This window comes from Convolutriloba macropyga, chromosome 12 (genome assembly GCF_964194025.1).
Source record: "Convolutriloba macropyga chromosome 12, txConMacr16.3, whole genome shotgun sequence".
NCBI lineage: Eukaryota > Metazoa > Xenacoelomorpha > Acoela > Convolutidae > Convolutriloba > Convolutriloba macropyga.
The window spans coordinates 39,113,537-39,132,316 of record NC_134479.1 but is presented as its reverse complement, the minus strand read 5'-3'; the positions used below and the strand labels follow the sequence as shown (position 1 = coordinate 39,132,316).

Sequence of the window (18,780 nt, the reverse complement as noted above, 5' to 3'; positions counted from 1 at the left end):
CTCCTTCATCTTAATTTTACAACAATAACACAGCCAAGAGATTACCAGACAATAGCAACGAACACCTCTATTGTTTTTCAAATTAGAGTTTACATAGAAGGCAGAACTTAATTCTTCGATTGAGGTAAATTAAGCATGCTAAAAAAGCACGATTGAAAAACCGCTTATAATGCAGCAAGAAACAACGTAACGCACACAAATTCAGCTGCTGAGTGGTAGAATTCCCCGACAGAAGTCGGTGTTTGGCTTCACTGCAGCTGATCAAGTTCTCAATATTAGTTCACTTCTGTGGATAATTAACCTTATCTTGTAACGAAAACCACTGTTTGACACATTTGATAGGAAATATTTTTCCGTCAAAACTTCAAGCAGATCCATTTTGAGAAGCGACACACCTGGGAGCTGGATTTACATACTTTATCACTCGATACTTCATAATTCAAAATGCATTTCAGCAAATTAACAAAGTTAAGCTTCAAAAACAGGAGAATAACAAACAAAGGACTTCGCACTTGGATCGATCTGAAAAAGGCTTCTATTGCTTAACCAGTCTTCGTCGCCAAAAAAGCACTAACATTTCGAAATAGCTCACAAAATTTCAGAATTAATTTTCTCAATTCTTCAATTTATTATTTCAAGCTGTCAACGATTGGATCCTAATAAAATTGTGTTGTTTTACAGATAAGATCCAAGTAGCACATCTATTTTTCGACAATCCGTATCATATCCCAAAATCAGCACTCTATACAATTCAGAATCAAAAAATAAACCAATATCAAAGTAACGAAAGAACCGAAAGCACATACACAAGAAAAATAAACTAAGCTCGAGTTTTGAAGTTCATTTAAGTTTAATTTTTATGAATAATCAGTTTGCTTAATTTTAAAGAACACAAATTAATTTTGCTGCCTTGAAGGGTGGTGGCAGGCTGTTTATATGTATGTATATCTATAGTAACTTCATAATGATAATTTAGAATAACAAATTTTCAGCTGATGAGACCACAGTTCTCATCATCACTTTGTGTGTCTAACGTTCCCATCATTTCAATTCCATCAATGGTGTGTGCTTCCATTCGGATAGGCATGAAGGTCTCCAGGTTGGTCGCGTGATATCCCTGGAATGAAGGTCAAATAAAAAACTCATTTTTATAATTATTTTCAAGTACTAATTTTAAAACACTAATTTTCAAAATAATTTTTAACTTGTAGTTTAGGTCAAGTTCTTTAAATGAATAATTTAATGGTTTTTCAAATTTTACATGACGTTATATTCTTAACTGTACATTTCCAATCTCTACCATTTGCATTTTATTCTTATGTGTATTAGAGGAAATTAACTGTTTTTTAAAAGAATACTTTTTAAAAGGATAATAGAAACATAAAACAGCTTATCAGAAAGCCAACGCATTGGACAAACAGCACGACAGAGAAGAACTTTGAAATGCTGCATTGCTCGATATTGGGTTTTTTTTATTCGCAAGCGATTCTTGTCACCGCAATGCTTGCGAGTGCTTGTTTTCATATGGATAGAATTACTTTTCCAACTACTATACGCTGTTCCTGAATTGAAATTTTGTAATGAAAATAATCACACATAGTCCACGTTGAGTAGACGAATTAGCGCACAGAGTTCAAGTATGTTTTCGCGTGATCAACGTTTAAGAGCCACACAGACGACACATTATTTGAAGCAGGTGACAAAAATTTAAGCCAGTTTTCAAATTCTACTTTCTCTCAGCGAAAATCTCTGGGGTTAAAACTATAGCGCGGGACTAATAACAACCTGTGGCATGAGAAGTGCTGGAACCTCAGACGCTGATACGGAAGAGAAGTCCGGAATATTGCTTGCTGCGGGGTCATATGAGGTCAATGACGTCATAGTAGTCTGAGGTGGACTGCTTGAAACCATACTTCCACCTCCTCCGCCGGTTCCACCTCCCCCTATTTGTGAATCAACAACTACTAAAGTTGCAGCTGCAGAGGCGGAGGGGGCAGAGGACAAAGTTGTAACATTGTTGCTGCCATTTCTATTGTGGCTTCCTGGGTTGTGGTCGGATGATGTGTTATGTCCTGGTGGTGCCTACAACAAATTAAACCATTTAGAGTCAATCATTGCTCACTTGTATATTTATCCCTCCGTCACTCAGCATTACAACTCTCCAGTCTTTCCGTTCAAAATGCAAAATTTTAACCTTCGTAAAAACATAGCTGGCAGATTGCCAGAAAATAGCCGCAATAGATTCGTAGATCGTCAGTCTAAAAAAAATCAGTAAAAAAGACAGACCAAAAAAATTCGTCTTTTCATTGAAGGCTGATCTGTTATATTTTGATTAAAAATCTGTATAAGTTATTGCTGCCTCTATTTGCTGGTCTCAAATAACCTTCATTTAGAGTGACACACAGCCATTTGACCTTATCTCTTTGAATTAAAGTAAATAAAAGTCAATTTCAAAGTGAGGAAATCATTTTTGAGAGTGAGGTAAGTCAAGTGTGACCAAAAATTTAATCACGCGCATGAACAAAAAAACTCGCTCCACTAAGAGCGAAAAATGACGTCACACATGCAATTCAGTTGAAATTGCATGAACGAATGAACAAAAAATGGCTGTGACGTCACATGGTCGTAACAAAAATCATGACGAAATAAAAAAACATAGCAGGACAAGTCCTGACGTACAATTCAAAGAATTTTCATTGACTAAACAGAAAATCTAGACCTAGAATGGGCTATGAGTGAATTCAGAAAACCATTTTAAAAAAATCAGAACAAAAAAATAAGAAAAAAACAGAAATCAATATCAAAATGCCGCATGTGAGCAAAAAAAACCCTAGCGAGAAATGAAATTTAAAATCAAACAAAAAACTAGGCCTAGAATGAGCTGTGAATGGATTGGGAAAACCATTTAGAAAAAAAATCGGATCCAAAAAATCGAAAAAACAGTAAAAATCAGAGTGAAATTGCCGCATGTGAACAAAAAACCACCACCGAGAAACCGAATTTTTGTTCAAACAACTTTTTCTCGCTCTACTTTAAAATTAGAGCGAAAAAAATTCACGCCGCAAAACCACTCGCTTTTTCGCTCGACTTCCTGTTTCGGCGTGACCAAAATCACTACTCCAATTTGACTTCAAAAATCATGAAAATGTGTGAACAGATCTTAAAAAAAAAGACAGCGCCCCAATGCAATTCAAATTCTTTGAATTGTAAAAAAAACCATGAGAAGGCCAATAATAGCCTCAGCTATCGCTGTGCGGCTATTAATAAAAAATAAACCCAAGTGTTTCACAATCTGAAAAAGCGAGAAAAGGAAATACACTGGTCTAAATCTGTTTTCTTCAATCTGATTTAGACCTGTGTATATATTCTAAAAGCTGTAATCAAACAACTTTCAACAAGAGTGATATATCCTCAGTTAACCTCGAATCCTCCGATTTAAGTCGGCAATAGTCAATTTAAGAGGCTCCGTCACTTTAAGAGTTGAAATTTTCACGCAAAAGACCGAAAAAATTTACTACTAAAAAAATGACAAATGAAGATAAACACATACAACTCAGTCGAAATATTGCATGAACAAATGGACAAGAGATGATCTGAAGTGAGCATGACATCTCGGTCTTAACAAGAATATTGACGAAATGATAATCAGAAAGAGGCCATCTGAAGCTCGATCTTCTATAGTTTTTAAAGCTATGGTATTACTATCGGTTCGGACCTATCCAGCAGACAACAAGATGCACCAACAGTTACCACTTCAGAAAAAATTCATTTCCGCAGTTATAAAAGATAAACCGACTAACGTCGCACAAATTGCTCTGGAAAGACGGGGCAATTTAATTCAAGGGTTGCATACTCGATAAACTTTTGTTCATGGGTTCAAAAACTTCTCACCAGGGGAAAAAGGCGTGAAACAGTCACTTGAGAAGTCAAAGAATGTTGAAAAAAGCGCAACCATGTTCAAACGACAACTTTGAATAAAGAACATAGCAGGACAAATTCCGGAAGCGACTCGAAGCCTCGGAACAACGCCCTGACTGCAGCCAAAAACATTTTTTACCACAGAGATTTTATTAAAACATTTGGAAAAATTTATAACAGTCACAACGAGAAAGATCTACGCATTGACATCATTAAAAAAGCTAATATAAAAACAATTATGTGAATATTCAGAAACCATACAAAAGAAGCGTCACAAATTCGACAGAAAAAACTTGCTGTGAATTTTGTTACCGCAAAACTGACTGTTATTAGGAATACCCGCGGCGGATCGCAATTCTGACCGGCTAAAAAACTTTAAGAAAAAACATATTTTAATAGTCTTAGAACTTCTACGTTGACCCGAACGACACATTGGGAAAGCATGAGGCGGGTAATACTCTTAAAAACTGAAATGACTTATTCAAAAAAGGAACGTAAAAATTGGGATCTAGGAAATAACTCGGAATTTTTATTTGGCGTCTTAGCCATTAGGGAAAAATAGCAAAAATATCTGTCGCAGATATAACAAACAAAATGAATTCAAACTATTGCAAACTTTATCACAAAAAAAGACACTGGAAGCAGAATTAAACTCAAAGATAGAAAAGAGACCATTAATTACGGAAACCTAGCCTCAAAATTGCTCGCAGAAAGTAAATATCCGTGAAATTTTTCAAAAGTAATTCTAATTCTCATTGCTACATATTAGAAACTATTTGCCAATAAAATTTTAAAAAATCAAAAAAAGGGTCAAAACATTGAGGCTTTTTAGCAACTCAAAATTAAAAAAAAATCAGAGCCAATAAAACTTGATATAATCAGAGCCATTAAAACAATAATCAGAGCCAACAGTTGAAATAAATGAAAAAACAAAATGTTTTGAAATATTGTTATGAAAGTAATGAATATGAAAAAAATTTCAAACGAACTTCAAAGACGACGCCAAAAAATAATTTAATTATTAATAACAGCAAAATTGAAATCCGTATCGGTTCACAGAAAGACCCTTTCTAGTAATTAAAAACCAAATGAATAACAAATGGACAAAATGGCCAGAAATCGAAAGTCCAAATTGATAAAACAGAAACAAACTAAAATCAGATTAAAGAAGTGTCCCACGAATAAACTGTCAAAGGGACGTTTCCATGTACACTGATCCATGTACGCAAAGATCTAGAAAAAATGAAAAAAAAGACAATAAAAAAATCAATTCAAAAAAATTGAAAAATATATGCCTATTTCGCATTTGAAAAGCATTGCTAGGCTCTCAAAAACTTTGTTATATCAATTTGTAGTATCGGAAAGCTAAGTATTAATACAGCATGGGTGAAAAACCATTTATACAATAAACAAATTATAGGCAAAAAAATTGAGCCAAATAGACGAAAAACGGCCACAAAGAGGTTATCTATATGCGTCATTTTCTCAAAAACATTTTTCAAAGTCAAAAAGTCATTCACAGAAAATCGGAAAAATTGCGCTCGAATGACAGGCGGCGCAATTTAATTCAGGGGCTGTAGCCTCGACAAAATTTTAATTGATGGGTGAGAAAACATAAGCCCACGGTAGGATTCGAATCCCGACCTCCAGAGTATGATTCCGTCACTTCAACGGAGGTATTAACAACTCGGCTATCAGGGACTTGTCATCGCGTCTCAGCTTTGTTTGAACAACAAACTTTATTTCGGAGTGTGGTCACTCAAAAATAGAAAAGTGCGTGTAAAAGTCACTTGAGAAGTTAAAGATTATTCTCAAAGAAAAGCGCAAAACCGTCAAGCGAAAAATTTTCATAAAAACACAACCGATAGAATACTCGAAACGACTCGAAGAGTCGTGCAATAAAAACTTATGTAACCCCCTATTTCAGAAATGTAAAAACAAAAGAAATAATAAGCAATATATAGTGAAAAAAATTCAATTTGTGAGAAATTGGGTGGGGGAATTTGTGAGAAATTTGTGAGTATAGTTGGGTGGGGAAAATTATTGGGAGGGGGTAGTAGGGGGGGGGGGTAGTTTTGTCTCTGTTTTTTTTTGGGGGGGGCAAGTTGTGGGGGAGGGGGTAGATTAGATAGGTTGGAGGGATTTATATGGTATCAAAAATTCTAGAAATGACCTTTCAACCTCCAATATTACCATCAGCTCTTAATTACTATACATTACAATCTAAGCTACTTTTAAATTCCATTGTTCGAAAACAGAAGTCAATGTTCGAAAACATAAGTCAAATTTCAGGTCATGACTTCAGCTAAAAAAAACCTGTAGAATACCAAAACTCCTCTTCGAGTCGTAAAAGACACACACGTTTACAATAATTGCTTCTCATTCGAGAGCAATTAACCAATCACGGAATAATTTAAAGCTGTTCGGCAATTATCGCACGAAAGAATTCCTAACCGAGCACAATCATTCTTGCCAGTCTCAGAGCTCGAAATTACTTACATGATTCAATATAGGTGGGGGTGCATTTGCTCTCAAATCGCTCTTTGTTGTTCCGACAGGGAGTGCGTTTCTAGGTACATAACTGGAGGCTGAGGATACAGTTTGAAATATGTATGAAGAATCGTCACTTCTGCTACTCGACTGTTGCTGAGCAGTCGAAACAAGTGCCGTGGTTTCAATGTCCGTGGTAGTAACTAATGGTGGTGCAGAAGAATTCACCTAAAAATGTGTGTTATCGAACTGTCGAATCATAAAAAATCCAGCTGTTAAATCTTTGCACTTTATTCTCTTGCTAATGCTGCACATAAGGCTCCTATAAAGCAATGTAATTTTTGGTCATCACATAAGAAGACCAAAGGACTTAGCATTCGCATGGCTAGTGACTACTAATTAAAGTGAAACAAGACGGCTCGTGCGAGTCTGTACGTAGCACAGAATGTTCTAACATACCTCTCAAGGTTGAACAAATACCTTTTTAGATTCTGTCAGTAACCGTTGTGAGTATCAGAAAGCATTATATGCTTTGGAGAAAATTACTTTGAAATTGCTTTTGAAATTACTGTTTGAACCAGGTCTTTTTCGGCACACAAAAACTCTCCAAAGACAGGAGAGTATGATTTGACAGACACAGACTCAGAAAAACCATACAAACACACACACACACACACACACACACACACACACACACACACACACACCAAATTACACAAACAAACACCAACACACAAATATAAAGCTCGACACACGAAAACATTTTGAAAATCTTTTTTGGCCATTGGGCAATTGTCAAGGTTCGCCACTGATAATTTACGTCTTCTTTGTATTTTTCCGAAAAAACTAGGCGTGGACTTTTTGAGGCAATTGTATCGGTAACCATAAGTTGTTAAAAATTTGAAATTAAAAATTTGAACCAAAATTTGAAATTTTTCACTCTGCCTGGAGTCCAACATTCACTAACACTCTCCAACCAACTTTCTCTTTCTCTAACTCTCCCTCTCTAACGCACATATACCAACCACGCACATTAAAAACACAAGGACAAACGCGCACAGACACAAACACACAAAAACAAACCCAGCACCTGGTATGGACGCCTTTGGGCAATTAATACGGTAAAAGTATAATTGACATAAAGTTAAGTAATGAAGTTGAACTTTTTCAAAGTGTTTAGTCATTTTTAATATTTATTGGGCATGCTGGGGAAAAAGTTTATCAAAGTCTCACAGACGTCTAATTAGCGCAATTTAAAAACACGGTCTTTTTGTTGGACACATTTAAATCCACAAATTGTAGCAAATAAACAGTTTTGCTAGTACCACACAAACGCGCGCGCACACAAACACAACACACTACTAAAAACTCTGCCAGCAAAAAACTTCCTTCAATTTTTAATTGAGCATCTGATTTTTACTCATGGATCGTCGCCGTTCACTTAGGTCTTCTCTTGCGTCACTTGGAAGACTGAGGCGTGAACTTCGAGGCAACTGTATCGAAAACTGTATCGACACAAAAATCTGAAAGATTTTTGAAGTTTTGAGGAATGTTTCGTCATTTTTGATGTTTCATGAGCATATCCGTCCTATTTGTTTATCTTGAAATCTCGTAGAATTACAGTCAAAAAATTATTATTGGATATATTTAGAACCGCAACTTTTTAATACTCCTGAAAATTTTTGCACTCTGCCTCTAGTTGTGCCTAATATGTAAAGGAATGTTGAAAGTTTCTGATTTAGAAGCATTTTAGAACGTTGGTTGTCGGAAAATTTTACGTTTTTGCTATTTCACTCTTTTAAAGAAGACTAAAATATGACAACTTAATATTATATTTTTAGTTACCTTTTTGTCCGAACCGAATTAAGTTCGTTGTATGAATAGACCGGAAATATTTTGTTTTAGTTCTAGTAATCATGCTCGATAGATCAGTTCGAAGAGCAAAATCAAAAATTAAGAAAAGTCAAAAAAAGATTTTTTCATTGTCAAAAAGATTTTTTCATTTGTCTTTTCATTGAAAGCTGATCTGTTATATTTTGATTAAAAATCTGTATAAGTTATTGCTGCCTCTATTTGCTGGTCTCAAATAACCTTCATTTAGAGTGACACACAGCCATTTGACCTTATCTCTTTGAATTAAAGTAAATAAAAGACAATTTCAAAGTGAGGAAGTCATTTTTGAGAGTGAGGTAAGTCAAGTGTGACCAAAAATTTAATCACGCGAATGAACAAAAAAACTCGCTCCACTAAGAGCGAAAAATGACGTCACAGATGCAATTCAGTTAAAATTGCATGAACGAATGAACAAAAAGTGGCTGTGACGTCATATGGTCGTAACAAAAATCATGACGACGAAATAAAACATAGCACGACAAGTCCTGACGAACAATTCAAAGAATTTTCATTGACTAAACAAACATCTAGACCTTAAAAGGACTATGAGCGAATTGGAAAAACTATTTAAAAAAAATCAGATAAAAAAATTAAAAAAAAAACCGGAAAATCAATGTCAAAATGTCGCATATCAGGAAAAAATCATTAGCGAGAAATGGAAATTTGGTTCATACAAAAGCCTAGAATTAACTATGAATGGATTGAGAAAACCATTTAGAAAAAAAATCGGATCCAAAAATTCGAAAAAACAGTAAAAATCAAAGTGAAATTGCCGCATGTGAACAAAAGACCACTAGCGAGAAAGCTAATTTTTGTTCCAACACCGTTTTCTCACTCTACTCTAAAATTAGAGCGAAAAAATTTCACGCCGCAAAACCACTCGCTTTTTCGCTCCATTTCCTGTTTCGACGTGACCAAAATCACCACTCCAATTTGACTTCAAAAATCATGAAAATGTGTGAACAGATATTAAAAAAACATAGCCGGAAGAACTCCGGAAGCGACTCGAAGCGTCAAAACTTCACTAAAAAAACCGTACTTGATGCGGAAGCCACTACCTTTTGTATTAAAGCATTAACTACTTCTCCAGGTCTGCTCTAAAAATTGATGAAACTTAAACCACTATCAACAAGAGAAACAAAATGCAGCAAAATTTTATATAATTGAAAACGTTTGGTAACGTTAAAAAAAATCCAATATAATTAATGTGGTCAAAAACCTGATAGTCTGAAAAAGCTGACAAGGTTATCAATAGCCCTCAAAAAATTCGTGATTCTAATCTGAAAAAGATCGCCAAAGCAAAGGGCAGATAATAATCTTAGAACCTAAGTTAAATCTTTTAAAAGAAAGCTCAAATCTAAGAATCAGAAAACACCTATAATTACACTTCTAATCACTGCGATTAAGACAAAAAACAACATACAACTGTTACTTGTTGTACATATGATAGACAACATGATTTCATACTAAATCAAAAAGAAAATTGATCATAGAAAAGACATAAGCAGCAGAAGAATATTCAAAGGCAAAAAAATCGTTTAAATTAGTACCAAGGCCGGTAGAAAGCCGCAGTAAATAGTCAAAAGTCGAAATTTTGGGAAAAGCCTGCCATCAAACTCTCAGTACTGCCATATGTTGAATGAAATCAATTGCAAACAAAAGAAATGACGAAAATCTAAGAAAAAGCTGAAATCATTCATTTTCTAGAAACTGAAAAAATCAATATACCGAAAAAAATGTAGGTTCCAGGACAAAGCTAGCATGATACTAACTAGAATGTGAAGAATATGGACACAATGTAAGAAACACCGTAACAAAAAGACTTTCTTGATTTTTGAAAGTTAAAAAATCAGAATAAAAAGTCAAGAAAAAGGGATACATTTCATTGTTCAGCATTCGAGACATCGAAAAGACAACGAGTCATCCGAGAAAAAATCCATCCTCCAGAAAAGAATAAAAAAAAATAGAAAGCAGAATTCAAACAAACGAAAAATTGGAACATTTTGCAAAAAAAGTCAAAAAATATTTAAGACTGCATTTATGAAAATAACCTTAACTGATTTTCAAGAACTTAACGCAAAATGAATGAATTTTTATTGAAACGAAAATAAAGTCCCTTATATTGAACAAAATACTATTTCTAGTAATTAAAACCAAAATATAAACATAACTGGCAGATTGCCAGAAAATAGCCGCAATAGATTCGTAGATCGGCAGTCTAAAAAAAACAGTAAAAAAGACAGACCAAAAAATTTGTCTTTTCATTGAAGGCTGATCTGTTATATTTTGATTAAAAATCTGTATAAGTTATCGCTGCCTCTATTTGCTGATCTCAAATAACCTTCATTTAGAGTGACACACACCCATTTGACCTTATCTCTTTGAATTAAAGAAAATAAAAGTTAATTTCAAAGTGAGGAAGTCATTTTTGAGAGTGAGGTAAGTCAAGTGTGACCAAAAATTTAATCACGCGAATGAACAAAAAAATTCGCTCCACTAAGAGCGAAAAATGACGTCACGCATGCAATTCAGTTGAACTTGCATGAACGAATGAACAAAAAGTGGCTGTTACGTCATATGGTCGTAACAAAAATCATGACGACGAAATAAAAAAACCAAGAGAAGGCCAATAATAGCCCCAGCTATCGCTGTGCGGCTATTAAACAAAACACTGACAAAAATTGGAAAAATATACTACCAAAATCGGATTAGCATATGTACAATTTTATAAAACAAAATTACATCAAGGTAGAAAGAGGCGTTGAGTAAATGAATTATAATAGGGAGTTGCCATATTAACTGATTGTTGACAAAAAAGACGGCTGAAAGATCCAAAAACGAAGATATTAATAGAAAAAGGCCAAAAAAACTAAAAAATGAAGATATATGTGCCAATTTTGAAATTTAAACGCATTTTCAGGCTCTGCAAAACACTGTGGTATCAATTTCCGAGGTTTACATTTCAATGTAGCATCGAATAAAAATTATTTCAACAAAAAACCAAATTACAAGCAAAAAAACTGGGCCACTTAGACGAAAAAACGGTTATCTAAATGTGCCATTCAGTCAAAACTACTTTTCAAAGTCAAAAAGTCATTCACTAAACGCAGCGCATGATCAAAAAACTTCTCTCGCTTAGCGAAAATCTGTTCACCAAGACAGCTTTTCTCACTTTCGCTTTTAGGTCAAAATGCCGCGTGAAAAAATCTACTTCCTGTAAAAAAAACCGAGAGAAAACCAATACTCCTCTTCGAGTCGTAAAAAAAGACAGCGCCCCAATACAATTCAAATTCTTTGAATTGTGAAAAAACCAAGAGAAGGCCAATAATAGCCCCAGCTATCGCTGTGCGGCTATTAATAAACAAAAAAAGTTGGCAACCTTGTATTGTTGTAGGTGCGCTTCGTCGTGCATTGACTCGGCCACTTGTTGCAACACTGTTTTGGTATCCATCATACTCACATCAATCGATCCTTGATCTTCCGAACTCCCGTCATTCATAGAACCCGAGTTCTGTGCGGACATCGAGTTTGAGGAATTGTTCGCTTCTTTGGCCTGGCTCGAGTGTTTAAGCAAGGAAGCCGCGGGTTCTGATTCTAATTTGTGAATACCCATGTAATGCTTCTTCAAGTTCCCTTTCAACTTGCACGTGTATTCACACAGTACACACGAGAAAGGTCTCTCAACTGAGTGGATGGATTTAGTATGGACATCTAAGCTACTGTAGTAAGGAGTTGAGAACTCGCATAGTGGACATTGAAATGTTTTGGTCGAGGTTACTTTGCGAGGCGAGGCTTGAGAGGAGGATAACTTGCACACCCCACCCCCTCCACCTGGAGACCCATTTCCAAACTGGAAACCCAACTCTGACTTCTTGCCTGAAAAACGGTTATCGACTGAGACAATATTTGCACAAGAGCAAAAAAATCAGAAAATATCTGTAGATATATCCGTGCCTGCTGTAACGTAATAATAGCCCAACCTAATCAAGCCGAAAAATGTTTTGGGTTGTAATAACAAGCATAAATTTAATCAGTTCGGTACAAGCTTTGTACAACATCACATTAAATTTTTCTGCAACCTGCTGTACTTCAGGTCATACAATGACTACTTCCCAGACATTCTTAGTCTTATCTTAAGCATCAAAACGTTAGATCACTTACCGCGTCCTCGTTTGCGTTTGGCTGAATCCGAGAGTCGATTATTTGGCTTTCCGGATTGGTCACTACCAATGGCCACAACAATGTTCCCACTGCTGGCGTCGGTAGGCGAGGTGTTCTCAGGTTCCTCAGCCGGACTGTATCCAGAATTATTGTTGTTGTTGTTGTGGTTTGCCACTTGAGCCATGCTGATACCTTGTTGGGTAACCTATGACAGATTTACAATTATGACGTGGACGAACAAAATTATGATAGAGATCAATGGAGCACTGTTTTAATGCAGTGATAACAATGATATTACATCCTCAATAGCACTTTTGGACAGGAAATTAGGGTCAATCATTTGACCCTATTTGTGCTGTTCTTGTAAAATATTTCGATAACTTGTTTTACGAAAATTTGTTTTCCTTCAACATCAAACTGCAACCAGTAGCATATGTTCAAAAACAAGAAGTATAGCCAGACAAAATAATCTGTATTCAATCGGCTTATATTTTAGAAAGTGAAAAAATTGTGCAAAAACCTTTGCCAGCAACCTAATCAAAGTTTTGTATCTGTAAGTATACATCACTAAGTAGTAACAAAAAGACTCGCTTGTTTCAGAGCGCAGCACAGAACGTTGCTTCGTAAATATCTAATAATCACGCCTAACTAAACTCGGAACTTTCCGCTGGCTGAAACCTCTAAGGAATCCTATTTGTCAATTGAACAAGTTTTCTCAGTACAGTCTATCGTTGTTTCGTACTATCATAGTTTAAGAAAAGTAGGAACGGTAATGATTGGCTCTGAGGCGCATGATCTTCTAATCATAAACCGACTAATGTCAGAATTGCTCTTGAACGACAGGCGAGGGAACTTAATTCAGGGGTTGCAGCCTTGATAAAATTTTATTTTGGGGTGCAAACTACTTTACCACGCCGGGATGCGAACCATTGACCTCTCGCTCCCTGACCAGAATCACTGCCCACTTGGCTATCACGCCCTTCTTTTTGCTATGCTGCAATCAATTTTATTATAGCAACAAGCTTTACTTCGGAGTGCGAGCAACAGAGACCACTCAAAAATGAAGAACGAAAGCGTAAAAAAGTCACTTGAGAAGTCAAAGAATGTTCTAGAATAAAAGCAAAAAATGTTCCAGCAAAAAATTTGCATAAAAAAGACAAACACGTTCACAATAACTACTATGAACTTCGCTTAAGAGCAATAAAAAACAATTAAGATCTTGCGGTACAAAAACCGAGTTAGGTTCTGATAACCAATATCACTGTGGACTCTTGAGTAATTGATATCTGTACACTCAGAAACAGATCGATACAGATATCAAAAATTAAAGCCGACAAATCAACAAGAATACCCAGTGAACCTAAACAATGAGAAATTTATGTGATAAATTTATTTGAATTTTGAGAACCCGTGAAAATTGATTGAAATCCAAAAACAAGAAAACTGTACAGAAAATCTATACAATGTTCTGTTCCATCTTGCTTAACGAAACCAAAACCATCCGTACTTTAAAATTTTTGCTGAGACTTGCAGCTTTACTATCACACAAGTTCAATTAATTTACGTTTTGCAAAAGGCTTCAGAATGATCATCGCAAGCGAGATTAAATTGTTTGAACATTCAGATGGATAAAACTCCAACTAAAAGATCTTTTCAAAACTACAATATGGCCTTAATTAGGACAAAATAAGTTTTGGATCAAATACAAACTCTGAGACATATTATTTCTTCAATAAAAACATTTTGCAAGAAGGCACAACAAAAGCAACATCACAAAAAAGCTGAACAATGTTTCAATAGCTTAGATTGCATGTCATAAATCGTATGAAATTTTTTCACGTGATTAGCCTGATGAACGCTCGAGCGTGATTGGAACTCAGTTTTTCATGCCTTTGGATCAACGAATCGTAAATTAGAGATGAATACATCTCAAAGATAACTGTTGAAACATAGAACTATAGAATTATCGAAACATAGAACCACACTAATAAGCATTCAGGAAAACAATCAAAACTACTGAGAATAGGCTCCAATCAGGACAAATTAAATTACATTCATACTTCGATCTAACATCAAAACCTTGCGTAACATCAGATGAAAATGATGAAAAACCGTGGTTTTCATCTATCGAGCATAAATACCAAAAAGAAACAAACGCAGGAATTTTTTCAAAACTGGCGAGGATCTGAACGTTTAAATTGTTTTTTTATTTATTGGTAGTGATGGTAGGTATACTAATTATTCTTTGCTAACAATCTTCTAAAACCAATGAAAATGATATTTTAAAGTATCAGAAACACTAGAGAAATTTATAATAAACCATTTGGTATGTTGGACCGTAAATCTGAAGGCACAATTGATTGCCGGTTCTTGAACAATTTGCCGCACTTAATAGTAACTCAAGATATGACCGACTGACGTCGGGCGAATTGCAACAACCGGCGGGCGGTTGACTTCGTCATTAGCTACCCACGGTTTAGTGAGGCTAGTTTTAGCTTAATTGAAGGGACGTGAGGTGAGCGCAGCGGGGATGGGGGGTGATGATGGCAACAGTGGGGGGATGGGGAAACGGTTGGAGGGGGAGGTGGGAAACAGTGGGAGGGGCTCTAACTGCGCACCGGGTCTTACGGCCCGAACGATGTGCAGTGGCCTGAACAATGAGGTGCAGATGAGGGGGGGGGGATGCGGCGGGTTGCTGTGGGTGGTAGGGAGGGGGCTCAACCTTTAGGAACCGCCAGACGAAAAATTTGTCAAGCTAAAAATTGTATAAAAGAGACCAACAGGACTAATTTAATTGCTACAGAGCCATAAAAAAGTCATTTCGAGTCAATTTTTAAATTTTAGGTGATATACGTTCACAATTCACAGCCGTTTTCAACAAAACCATTGGTAAAAGAACCATACAGCTATGATTAAAGTGATGGCAATCTCGATTCTCAAACGAAGTAAAAATGCAGCTACTTGATCACAATCAACAGAACGTTCACAAAATTAAAATGGTCAAAAATGTGACCAAATTTTTTGAGCCTCAAAAACTTTTTCAGTTTGCAAAATTCTTGACAATTCTTTATTTAGTGAAAGTCTAAAAGCAGACTACTTTATAATTTTAACACAGATGTTAGTCTGAAGTGTCCTGAAACTGAAAACAATTCGAATCGCCTGAGTAAAAACATAAGGCTAGAGCATTTTTTTTTTCAAAAATTCAGTATAAATATCCGTCTCAATCAAAATTACATTCAGAGAGAAGTGTGGTAACTTATTCACAGTATCTGGATGGAGAGAATTATCAAATTTCATACTTTTACTCATTATGTTTCTTTAAATAATATAACCACCTAGTTAAGTTTATGCCTCCAATTTGATCATTCAACCTGACTGACCTGTTCTACAATAGCAGCCATGGCATGGTTCTGTTGAGTGGTCTGCTGTTGCTGTTGTGGTTGCTCTTCTGTGACAAAAGGTGCTGCTGCAAATGCCATGCTGTCGTGCACTGTCGGCAGTCTAGCTTCAAACCTCGCAGGGATCACTTCAGTTGCTGCTATTTGCACTCCTAAACAAACATTAAATTCTATGGAAAATTAATTTAATAATAAACATCAGTCCAAACAGCAGCTTGGTCATTAATGATGCTCCAAGGGAAAATTAATGGGATTTAAGAACGAATTAAAAAAATATTGACGATTTTGAAACAACAGCTACTCATTAACAAGTGGGCTGTTCAGAACAATGTGTTATTAAAATAATGCGCTATTAAGCATCATCAGGTATATAATTTGTCAAAAACATTAAATTCTTTGCCTCTTAAATTCTTCTAAGAAATGCACAAGAGATTTTTGATATTCGCAAAAGTAAAACTTCAATTCTAAGCTGTGAAGCGCCTTATAAAAATGTACCTGGAATTCTGAACCCGTTATCTGGCTGCTGTATCGTCACAAACTCAGTTGCGCGTATCTCGTTAGGGGGTACTTCTCGTTTCACAACAATGTTCGGACACTGGGTTGTTATCTTCTGGGCAAATGGCTGGGGCTGCACCTGGGGCTCGTTGCGGAAAATTCCACCGTTCGTGTTGCTGCAAAAACGAGTTAATCTTGTATCTTAAGTTTTAGTTAATCAAAATTTAAGTTGGCGTTATCAATAATTAGTCATACGATACAATAGACACAACTTCAGTATGAACAAGCAGAACTTAATGACTAAATAGATTGTTTTGCTGTTTATCAATCTGAAAAGCAACGTGTATACCACCGTCTGATGGCCATTGCATTTTTATACATGTTCTATTTGTGCTGTATTAAGAGATGATCGAAAATCAGACATTCTACTTGGAGTCATTAAAAGTTCATTACAAATAAACATATAGTTTGTACAGGTGAACATCTTTTAAACACAGCAATCAACAAAGGATCATAAAAATTGACCTGGCAAGAAACAATAAAGAACCTATCTTCAAAAAACGATTGACTGAACTAGTATTCAGACCCCCCCCCCCCCCCCAATACAGCGCAACAAACTAAAATTATTTGCTATTTTAAAGTAGCTCGTTTAACTAGAGGTTTCTCGTAATATACACGGTTGGAGAACAAAATGAAAAGATACGCATAAAGATCGAACTAAATCCTTTCACTGAATCCCGAAGACATTCTTACAAACCTGGGCACAGAGTTGATTTTGACACTAAGTGACCCGAAACACTTGTTCATGAATTTGTTCACAACAAGGAACTCTTCACTTCCAGGGTCTTTCGAGTCCCCGACTCCGTGCTGGTTGAGGGACAAATCCAGGGCATTCTGCTGTTTGATCCTTTGGTCCACTAGGAAGTCAATGAAAGAGGGTTCCAGATGTAGGGAGAGATTTAGCCCACCTGAGGACTGACACAGAACTGTCATTTCGAACAAATAAACACGTGGGCGGCAATTTTTGAAAAAGTCCAAAGATATTCCAAATCAGCTTGGTTCAGAAGAAATAGATGGAAAGACTCATAAAACCTGAAAAATTGTCTAATTAATGTACTCCGTTCGTATAATTTTGCATATGAAAAGAATTATAAAGCTGACACAAAATGACCTACTCGTCAGACTACCAACTACGACCGAGCAATCCGAAATTATAACCTCATTGCTATATCTGGAAAGCTCCTTTTAAAATTTCGAGATCTGTTTTCCGTATTGTTTGTAGTAACATTGCATGCACCTCCTCGTACATGCTAAAAATTAATTACAAATTGATTTATTTCAGAAAAAAAGAAATAAACACTGCCGGCGAACAATGAAAAACTTCGTGATAAAATTTGACTACAAAACAGCAAAGCTACAAAAGCATTTTTTTTCAAAAGCAAATTGGACACTGAGGTCAATTCAAGTACCTTTCTTTCCAATCCAAACATTCTTTCACTCTGTACATTTTACAGCAGTATGATTTCACTAGCTAAACTCTTAATTGAAATACTTCCTAATCATTCTATGATCAACCACATGCAGATAGACCACTAAGAGTTCTGATAACAGAGCATACAGAAGTAAAGATTTCATGTTCGAACACCTTTACCAAACAAGACATCAAAAACAGGCGAAATTTTTGAAGAGCAGACAAATTTTCTATCTGCAGTGACGACTAAAAGCCAGTGATAAGACTGCACAGAACGTTTTGATTCGTCATCCGACACTCTTATAATCTGTCCCAAACAATTTACGGTCACAGACTATTCTTAAAACTATTTCCTGGGTTACAAACTCAGAAGCTGGTTCTCTTTGCCCAAACGAACACTTTTTGCAGAAAAAAATTTGAACTCATTTTGTTTCAGAAATTAGGCCAATACTCAGAAAACAAATGCTGAAACGAAGAGTTAAAATAATTTTTTTCTCGGGGTATGTGAGCCAATAGCAGTAAAAAATAAAATGAAACTTTTATGCTAGAAAACAAATACACGTGTAGTGGTATCATTATACAGTCTGATATATCTTACGCGACAAATGCAACGTGCGTCTTCATTAGTGTCAATCGGCCATAATTTTTCACAAGAAAATGCAAAATAAATGCCATTCAATTATCATGAACAAGGAATTAATTGCTTTCTGAAAGTCTAGAAGCCTTTCAAAGATCCATTTTTCGTTGAGCTAGCCTATATTTTGATGGTAAATCAACTGCAAAAAACTCCAAAAATAACCAATTTCTGATTGTTAAAATACACCTGAACTCCTTGATTACTTCCAATATTTTTCAGACAAAACGTTACTTTTAGAATAAAAACAATGATAGGCGATAAAAAGAGCGCATATTATACCAACTTACTTACGATTACAATCCGGTGAGATAAAACAA

At 35.7% G+C, this 18,780-nt stretch overlaps 1 protein-coding gene across 1 annotated transcript; it reads right to left on the bottom strand.

Annotated features, from left to right (window-relative positions):
• Positions 1 to 674: 674 nt before the first annotated feature.
• Positions 675 to 17,467, bottom strand: LOC142350583 (uncharacterized). The gene is made up of 8 exons (XM_075402459.1): positions 17,113 to 17,467; positions 16,356 to 16,531; positions 15,843 to 16,012; positions 12,463 to 12,667; positions 11,681 to 12,177; positions 6,418 to 6,636; positions 1,786 to 2,082; positions 675 to 1,117 (listed from the first exon to the last, which is right to left on the bottom strand). The coding sequence occupies exons 1-8, from the start codon at positions 17,346 to 17,348 to the stop codon at positions 989 to 991; spliced, it is 1,929 nt and encodes a 642-aa protein (XP_075258574.1). The 5' UTR covers positions 17,349 to 17,467; the 3' UTR covers positions 675 to 988.
• Between the last annotated feature and the right edge of the window lie 1,313 nt (positions 17,468 to 18,780).